This window comes from Amaranthus tricolor, chromosome 11 (assembly GCF_026212465.1).
Source record: "Amaranthus tricolor cultivar Red isolate AtriRed21 chromosome 11, ASM2621246v1, whole genome shotgun sequence".
NCBI classification, from domain to species: domain Eukaryota; kingdom Viridiplantae; phylum Streptophyta; class Magnoliopsida; order Caryophyllales; family Amaranthaceae; genus Amaranthus; species Amaranthus tricolor.
In genome coordinates, this window is record NC_080057.1 from 23,627,389 (window position 1) to 23,636,905 (window position 9,517).

The window sequence follows — 9,517 nt, forward strand, 5'->3', positions numbered from 1 at the left end:
TATCTATTTTACTTATTTATTTTAAATTATTAGCATCATATTACTAAAATACCCTTTGACCTTTTCAGTTGACCTTGACTTTCAGTCAATGGGCTTTTTCTGGAATTACCATTTTCCTTGAATGGCCCATGGGCCAGTTACCTCTAAAAAACCCTAACTCTCCACTTTCCCACAATGAAAGGCTCTCCTTGTTTCAAGAAGAATAACTGTCCATTCTTCCCATGACCAGTCCACCTCCCATTACTCCCACTACTCCCATGATAGTTCACTTCTTCTGCAACTTCCCTTCCTCACCATTATAAATAGGGGCTACCATCAAGGAGGGAGGATCATCTGAAATAGCTTTCCTAGTATCCTTGCTTACATTACTTCCTTAGCCTTCCCAAACACTAGCACTAGCACTAGCAATCCCAATCCCGACCTTCCTTCTTGCATTCATTCTACAATCTGTCATTCATTAATTTCCGATCTACGTTCTGACTTGAGTGTCGGAGGGGTTTTCCGGGAGATCACCCCCGGACAAGGCTAACGTGTTGTGTTGCAGGAATTCAGGTCGCTTCCTCCCACGAGTTGCTACTTCCGATAACGCCTCCATCTGCGGTATTCCAAGTGTCTCGCACTTCCTCGTTTCATTACCGAAACAGTTTGGCGCCGTCTGTGGGGAGTGTTACAAAAAGTCATGGCTCCCAAAAGAAATCCAACACAAACCGCAACCGTGCATAGCACAGATACAGACACTTCCGTAGGTCACGCTAATAACCAAGCCGTGACTCGTCGTGATCTGGACATGCTAGCACGAAACCTCACTGCCGCTTTTTTCGAACAACTCCGCACTGTCATGAATAATAACAATAACCCCCCTCAACAGCAAGTATTGGAAGAAATGGCGGAGCAGATAAAAAATCTGCGAGAGAGAATCGAACCCCACCAGGAGCTATCAAAATCCCATGAATCTCAGGAGGGGAACTCAAGGATGTCACATTCCAGTAGACGCAATAAGAAGAGGAGGGAAAGATCGAGGACACATACAAGCCTCAACAGAAGCGAATCCCAAAACGGGGAATCCAAAACCGCCTCTCGAGATGCCCGTACTTACCTTGAAAACAAGAAGCAGAGGGCGTTCGAAAGTGTTCAATCATTGGTGGACAAGAGGAGGGAAGAAAGGAAGAAAGCGCAACTCACGGGATCTAGCCATCCCACCAGCCCCGTCATAATGCCGCGGAATGAGACCGGCAAGAGTAGCCTCCCCGAAGATCTTATGCCAATAATCTCTCCGTTGGCTCCGGAGATACTGAATACTCCCAACCAAGGAAAAATAAAGATCCCAAATATGGCGGCCTTCGATGGAACATCCTGCCCCGAGGAACACTTGATGGCATACAAAAACTTGATGTCGCTGTACACCACCAACCCGGCATTGTGGTGCAAATTCTTCCCAACTACTCTCACAGGAGTAGCCTTGACGTGGTACACCTCTCTTCCAGGGAGAAGTATCCACACCTTTGCCCAATTAGAGAGCAAATTCCTGGGTCACTTTGTGGCATCCAGAAGGCAGGAGAAATCAAACTTCCATTTGCTTAGCATAACGCAACTGGAAGGGGAATCCATATCATCGTATCTGAGGAAATTCCATGAGGCAGTGCTGGAGGTAACGGATTTGGAAGAATCAGTCGCCTTAAACGCCCTAATCAACGGAATGAAAGCTCAAAGGCTCAAGTTCCAGTTGGTCGAGAGTCAAGTGAAGACATACGCGGAGGCCATGAAGCAATGTCAAAGCTATGTCACGGCCTCCGAGATATGTCAAGCACATGACCCAAAGAGGCGTAAATCAGAAAAGAAGGATCCAATATCCAATCGCTCCTCAAGGAGCGTAGAGGAACATCCATCTAGGAGGGATAAAAATTACATGTCGCATCGTCCAGAGCCTCCATCAGACATGGGACCTCCACGATCCCGGCACGTATATGCCGTTGAAGGGGAGTCCAGGACGCGGAATTTGCTTGATGGAGGTAATGACCCGAGGTTCAATTGGAACAGGAAGGACATTTTCTTCGCTGTTCGGGATGAGTTGCCAACTCCACCTCCTATTACCACTCCCTCCGATCGACGCAACTACAATCTGTGGTGTGATTACCACAAAGAGCACGGCCACACTTTGGCCCAATGCCGCGAACTCAAACGTATCCTACATCAACTAGCCGACGAGGGGGAGCTATCAAGGTTCATCAATCGAAAGGACTATGGCACGAGAGGCGACGCGGAAAGAAGGCCTTGGAACCAGAAAAGAAACGAGGCTAGGCGTGAAAGTTCCAACACACAAGGAACCATCAATATGATTTTCAGCGGCTACACCGAGGAATATCCCACAATCCGCGCTGCGAAAGGCAGCGTCCATACTCTGTTCAAAGGACCCCCAAAAACCACCTCAAGTGGGTCGATCATGAGATTTGATGCCACTACTTCCCAACCGTTGCAACAACCACACACTGATCCTTTAGTGGTTACCATCAAGATTGGGCAAATGATGGTGAGGCGAGTATTGGTGGATACCGGAAGCACAGCCGATCTTATAACGATGGAATGCCTAAGAAAAATGAAATTCGAAGAAAAGCACCTGCAACCCCTTGATAAACCTTTGATTGGGTTTGGAGGAAACCAGGTCATTCCAATGGGAACAATCATACTCCCTGTGCGAGTAGGGGAAAGAAGCGGAAGCAGAACTATGCCCATACGATTCACGGTGGTGGATCTCGTATTCCCCTACAACGCCATCATGGGGCTTCCACTTATTAACAAGATCAAAGCAGCAATCTTTCCTCATCAACTCTTGCTGCAATTCGAGCGGGATGATGGACAAGTTGGCATCCTCAAGGGAGACCAGGTAATGGCCCGCCAATGCCTCATCAACACCATGAAGCGCGGACCTTCCGCGACACCCGCCAAAAGAGAAAGGGAAAAAAACTACCCCGCCCGTGAAATGAAGACCATTTGAAGAAATTCTTCATTTAACAAGATTTGCAAGGGGCAATCAGTGATTATCAGTCTTATCAGTCTTATCAGCTTAACTCCGCGAAATTGTTTCATCCCGCAAAGTATTCGCGTTGTCATTCGAAATCAGTTTTATCATCGCATCCCGCGACGTAGTCGCGTTGTCATTTGTATTCTGTTTTATCAGCACTCATCCCGCGGCATGCTCGCGTTGTCATTTGTATTCTTAGTGATCATCAAAATTCATTTATAACATCAGAAGTTTTATTTTCAGATTATCCGGCTCTTATATTCGTAAGTACTTGACTAAAATCTATTGCAAATTTTATTAAATTCAGTAATATCCATAAGTCGGACCCCTTGAGAGGGGTCCCATAATCAAATTATTCTAAGTCACTATGAATCGGTGATATCGAAAAGTCGGACCCTTAGATTGGGTCCCAAAATCGAAAATATTCCAAGGTTGCCCATGATACTGCCTGTTCGCAACATTGAAAAGATGGACCTTTAGAATGAGATCCCGAATAAAATTCTAAGTAAAATCTCAACTATCTTCGATATTCATAAGTGGGATCCGTAAACTCGGGTTCAATGATTCAGAAAAATCAATCTCGTAAGTCAGGAAAGTTCCCGTAACTTCGATAAGTCGGACCCCCAGGGAGGGGTAGAATATAGAAAATTATTCTAAGTCCTTCAACACTCGAATGCGCCTGGGGAATCAACAAGTCGGACCCTAAACTGCACCCCCAGAAACGAAAATTATTCTAAGTATAGAAAAATTACACATTCTGTCCGACTTATAGATACGACGGATGTTATGCCGCGCCATCTTCTTCATCGCTCTAAACCATCGTATGAATAAAGTATGAAAAATATTCCAAGTACAAAGGAAGTCCGTATGATCAATAAGTCGGACTCCCTGGTGCGCTCAGTCATGGTGTAAAAATTCTAAGTATGGGAGAATTCCCATATTTCCGTATGATCGAAGACACGGGCCTTTATGCCCATTCCGCGTCATGGAAGAGCAAGGGGTATGATAAGAGAAGTGGCTGGTATTCTTATCGTTGCGTGAGGTCGATAAGTCGGACTTAGAATTAAACTCTAAGGAGAACAGAAATTCTAAGTATAGAAATTACCCATTCTACAGTCCGGCTTGCTAATTTGGTGATTCTTTATTCCGCGTCATCCAACATAGCCGCGGAATGCAACAAGGCCGCGTCATCCTCGTTAGCGTCATAGGAGCAACTTCCAATCTTTCGAAGCATTCTTATCAATCCGCGATATTGATAAGTCGCACACCCAGGTGCTCCCTACCATTTTTGAAATATTCTAAGTATGGAAGGATTCCCGTGCCGACCATATGATCGAAGACGCGGACCCTTACCTTCATTCCGCGGCGTAGAAGATATGAAGGGCTCGCTGAGACGAGAAATTATTCTAAGTATTCTTATCCTCCCGTGATATCAATAAGTCGGACCCTAAATTGCACTCCAAGAAAAACATGGAAAAAATTCCAAGTCTGAGATCACTCATTCCACCATCCGACTTGTAGACGTGGCGGCTCTCTTGCCGCATCACCCATGATAGCCGCGGAAATTAATGAGGCCGCGTCATCCTCCTTGTTGCAAACCATCGAATGACCACCTTATAATTTTTCGAAGTATGGAAGGTGTCCGTAGAGTCGATAAGTCGGACTCCCAGGTGCCCCTAATAATTTTGTAAAAATTCTAAGTATGGAAGAATTCTCGTATTGTCCGTATAATCGAAGACACGGACCTTTGTGCTCATCCCGTGTCATAGAAGAATAAGGGGCTTGTTAAGACGAGAAAAATTGTTCACGTATTTTTATCGTCCCGCGATGTCGATAAGTCGGACTCCCCTAAGTTCTTCAGTGAAGGTTTAAAAATCTAAGTATAAATCTAAGCCGCGTCATCAACTCGCGTGATTTACTCGTTCTGCGGCATATTATCCTCCTAAGACTCCACGGTATGTAATAATAATAAATAAAATAAATAAAAAATAAAAATTATTGTGATTTCATCCGTGTGGTAGAAAAGTCGGACCCCCTTGGGGGGGTCGTGTTCCAAAAATATTCTAAGTGTTGGAGCTTCCGCGGCATTAAAATAGCACAAACTAGGCTGGAAGCATCAATTTTATAAAAAATCCGCGCGATATGCTACACATGTAGATAGGTGTCTCAGTTGGTTCCATGTGTTGCACGCCATCTCGGAGGTCGCAGGATCAAACCCTCCTATTTACATTTTTGCTGTTGACTGGAGCTACTCCGCGACATGATATAATCCACGGCTTGAGCTACTACATAATAGCAAGGTTGTCTCAGCTGGTCTGAAGTGCTGCACACTATCCCAGAGGTCGCAGTATCAAACCCCCCTATTTGCATTTTTGCTGCTAGCTGAGGGTACTCCGCGGCTTGAGTTATTCTATTCGCTTTCCCCTTGGATTTATAAAAAATATAATAATAATAATAATAATAATAATAATAAATAGAAAATAAAGAAATATTATGATCCTGTCCGTGGGGTAGATAAGTCGGCCCCCTTTTGGTAAGCAAACTCTAAAAAATATTCTAAGTCATTGAATATCCGTGACATACGTGTAGTATAGCTGGAAGTATTAGAATATAAAACATCCGCGTGAAATGCTTCTCAAAGGCAAGGATGTCTCAGCTGGTTTGAGTGTTGTTACCACGCGTCTTGGGTAGCAGGATCGAACCCTTGTAGTTACATTTTTGCTGCTGGAAGGTATAAACAGCTGGGATTACCCCACGGCATGCTACAAGCCGCGACTTTAGGAGCTTAACTTAATGGAAATATATGAAATTCGTGGGACATACTACACAACTAAACGGCTGTCTCAGTTGGTTCCAAGGGCTACACGCAGTCGGAGAGGTTGCGGAATCAAACCTCCACAACAACATTTTTTATCTGCTGGATGGTATCGACGGTTGGGGCTATCCCACGGCATATCACAAGCCGCGGCTCGATTCTCTTTCCTTGCTTTCTTGGACTTTGTATGTCTCACACGGATATTTTGAAAAGGTCATAACTTTTTCGTTACAACTCGGAATTCGGCATATGAACAGTCGGTTCGAAGCTTACGAACTCAATTTTCGGAATCCTCCCAAAGATCTGCCAAATTGGGAACATATTCATCTTCTTGAAGGTCCGAACGTTCTCTATAATCACATCCCTTCATTGACACTAAGGTGTTTTGGTAGACGCTTATTGTTTCCGCATAAAAGGAAGATATTTCAAGTCGCTGGGGCTCTCTCCTCACATCATCCTTCATGTGTGGGGCTAAATGTCATGGTATCATTTATCTAATTTACTTATTTATTTTAAATTATTAGCATCATATTACTAAAATACCCTTTGACCTTTTCAGTTGACCTTGACTTTCAGTCAATGGGCTTTTTCTGGAATTACCATTTTCCTTGAATGGCCCATGGGCCAGTTACCTCTAAAAAACCCTAACTCTCCACTTTCCCACAATGAAAGGCTCTCCTTGTTTCAAGAAGAATAACTGTCCATTCTTCCCATGACCAGTCCACCTCCCATTACTCCCACTACTCCCATGATAGTTCACTTCTTCTGCAACTTCCCTTCCTCACCATTATAAATAGGGGCTACCATCAAGGAGGGAGGATCATCTGAAATAGCTTTCCTAGTATCCTTGCTTACATTACTTCCTTAGCCTTCCCAAACACTAGCACTAGCACTAGCAATCCCAATCCCGACCTTCCTTCTTGCATTCATTCTACAATCTGTCATTCATTAATTTCCGATCTACGTTCTGACTTGAGTGTCGGAGGGGTTTTCCGGGAGATCACCCCCGGACAAGGCTAACGTGTTGTGTTGCAGGAATTCAGGTCGCTTCCTCCCACGAGTTGCTACTTCCGATAACGCCTCCATCTGCGGTATTCCAAGTGTCTCGCACTTCCTCGTTTCATTACCGAAACAAACATAATTTTTAAATTTATTTTTAAGTCGAATTAAATAAAATTCGATTATAAAGTTATATGAATATCGACTCATTAAATCTATTTTAAACGCTTCTAGTCTACTCACCAATTTCAGGTTGAAAGACATTTTTACTACTGCTACCTAATCTATGTAATTTTGTTATTCAAAGTTTCTACAATTTGTGGTCAAAATCTCCATATGCCATTTTAATACATACACATAAGAAGTTCTTGATGTGTAGAACATAGAACAAGTCGTTGGAGTGGACTTGAATGCAATTGCACACAAGGTGCTCGACGTTTTCCGTCAATAAGTCTTAACTTTTTCTAATGCGTCTCAAACGATTTCTGGCAAACAATTTGGCAATATTAGATTCGAACCCATTTTAGAATTCAGGTCATATGTTAGTGGAAATCAAGCATAAAGCAAGTGGAGGCAGAAAACCCAAAAAGAAGCTCTATCATAGGGTTCATGAACTTGACAAATGTTGTGCAAAAGCGGAAGCAAGGTCGATGAACAATAATGAAACAATAAGAAATTCAATACAAACAATAAGAAAATGACACAAGAGATTTAACGTGGTTCACTGTCGATGTGATAGCTACGCCCACCGGCACCGAGAACAAATTATTTCACTATGATCGCAGAGAATTTACAAGATGAATTACAATCACACTCACAAATTATAATGGCTCTCTTGTGATCTCTCTCAATTTGTGAATCATAATCTTCTAGTACTAACAAGAGGGGTAAATATAATAAGACCATCTTAAAAGACAACTTGGGGTCTAAGTATCCACAAATAACCGACCACAAATAAAGGTAACTGTCCCAAAGGACACTTCCCGTGAAAAGAAACCGTCATTTCGCGAGCCGTGTAAAACTATGCGAGCCGCGAAAGGGAGACAGAACGCTCTCCGCGCCCCGCGGACTGCCTCTTTGACCCATACTCATCTTCTTCAATGGTGCTAGCTAGTTTGAGTCACCATTAACAACAACAAAGTCATGGACTTGCAAAAGAAACCTGCTATAATACTTCATAATTCAATCCTAGAAAAATAAATGTATTCTCCATATGGACCTTGAAAAGTAAGTGGGGTTTGTGCAAAAATGGAATTGTATGGTTGTTATTGAAAAGTACCCTATGATCTTTCATGTTAGTGGTGGAAGCAGAACACCCATCTCAGTTCGGCTTACTGAAAAGGCGAAAAGTATTGCTGCCGAAGAAAATGAAGCTCGGATGCTTATGGACCCTATTCCTGGTTAAGAGCTTGAGGAAATTGTTGATGTTGACAGTTGATTGTAGACCTCCATTGGAGAAGACTGAATTTATAAAAAGTGTATTGGGTTTGCCAACTGATTATATGGAGTCACTGATTCTAAAGTACCCGGAATTCTTTTGTGTGAAAGAAGTTAATGAAAAGGCTTATTTGCATTTGGAGAGTTGGGATTCTTCTCTTGGTAAACTGCCCGCGAAGAGAAAATGATGCAGGAAGGATTGTTAAAGGATGGTGCCCATGGTGGGAAGCAAATGAAAGCTAAGATATCAAGAGACGGTAATTATCCTGGTCCTCATGCGTTTCGCATTTGCTATGCTGCTGGTTTCAGGCCTAATACGGGTTTTCTAGAGGAAGTCGAAAGATGGCAGAACATGGAGTTTCCTTCTCCTTACTTAAATGCAAGGAGGTTTGACCCTGCTGATCCTAAGGCACGAAAAAGAGTGTCGGAGTACTCCATGAACTTCTAAGCTTGACTGTTGAGAAGCGAATGACATCCATGCAGATGGGTGTTTTTCAGTCTGAGTTACTTTTACCTGCTAGGCTATTACTTTGCTTAATCAAGGATCATGGACTCTTCTACATCACCAATAAGGGTGAAAGAAGTACAGTCTTTCTTAAGGAAGCATATGACGGTTCCAATTTGATTCAGCAGTGCCCTATATTACGATTCAATGCAAAGTTTGTTGCAATTAGCGGTTGAAAGGATTCAAATGCTTCCAATCAGATTGCTCAAAGCCAAAGACTCTAGTCATTAGACCTAAGTAATGTTTGAAGTGAACGAATGAGCTTCGTCCTTATTGTTCTATGGATCCAATTTAGGGTTTTTTCAGCACTCCACTCTATTTAGATTAGATATTCAGATATTCAGATATTTGGACTTGCTTACTAACCAAACACGAACATTTTATCGTTACTATTTATAGCAAATGTGTCTCATCATTGGCTTCCTGTTTTCAGGTTGATACTTGTTCCTATATTTGTTATCAGTTAATATTATGGAATTATTTTGCCGTAATAAACCAGTGTCCTTCCTAATCATAGATTTTCGTATCACTTTTATATGATCATTGTAAAGTAGGCGAGTTTTTTCTCTTTTTTTTGTGCAACATGGTTGTTGTGTCTCCTATGCTGATCTATGTTACTTGGACTTAGGTACTGATGTTGGATATTGGTACGTGCCCAATTATCGAATACGTCTAAATATTCAATTTAACACCTAAAATGTAGTGTCTAAGTGTCATACCAATGTCCAAGCATCAAGTATCG

General features: G+C 42.6%; 1 protein-coding gene and 1 pseudogene across 1 annotated transcript; both read left to right on the forward strand.

The window, feature by feature from the left end:
- The first annotated feature begins 787 nt into the window (after positions 1-787).
- LOC130826678 (uncharacterized) lies at positions 788-4,025 on the forward strand. The gene is made up of 5 exons (XM_057692245.1): positions 788-1,648; positions 1,820-2,124; positions 2,221-2,740; positions 2,798-2,881; positions 3,921-4,025. The coding sequence occupies exons 1-5, from the start codon at positions 788-790 to the stop codon at positions 4,023-4,025; spliced, it is 1,875 nt and encodes a 624-aa protein (XP_057548228.1).
- A 3,218-nt stretch (positions 4,026-7,243) lies between these two features.
- LOC130827272 (protein WHAT'S THIS FACTOR 1 homolog, chloroplastic-like) lies at positions 7,244-8,973 on the forward strand (annotated as a pseudogene).
- The last annotated feature ends 544 nt before the right edge of the window (positions 8,974-9,517 follow it).

Bases quoted from the DNA above. Each gene is read 5' to 3' on its own strand.
- LOC130826678 (XM_057692245.1), top strand. From the start codon at position 788: ATGCTAGCACGAAACCTCACTGCCGCTTTTTTCGAACAACTCCGCACT. The intron at 2,741-2,797 runs GTGGTGGATCTC...CTTATTAACAAG, and splicing joins CTATGCCCATACGATTCACG to ATCAAAGCAGCAATCTTTCC. The intron at 2,882-3,920 runs GTAATGGCCCGC...TGGTGCGCTCAG, and splicing joins GCATCCTCAAGGGAGACCAG to TCATGGTGTAAAAATTCTAA.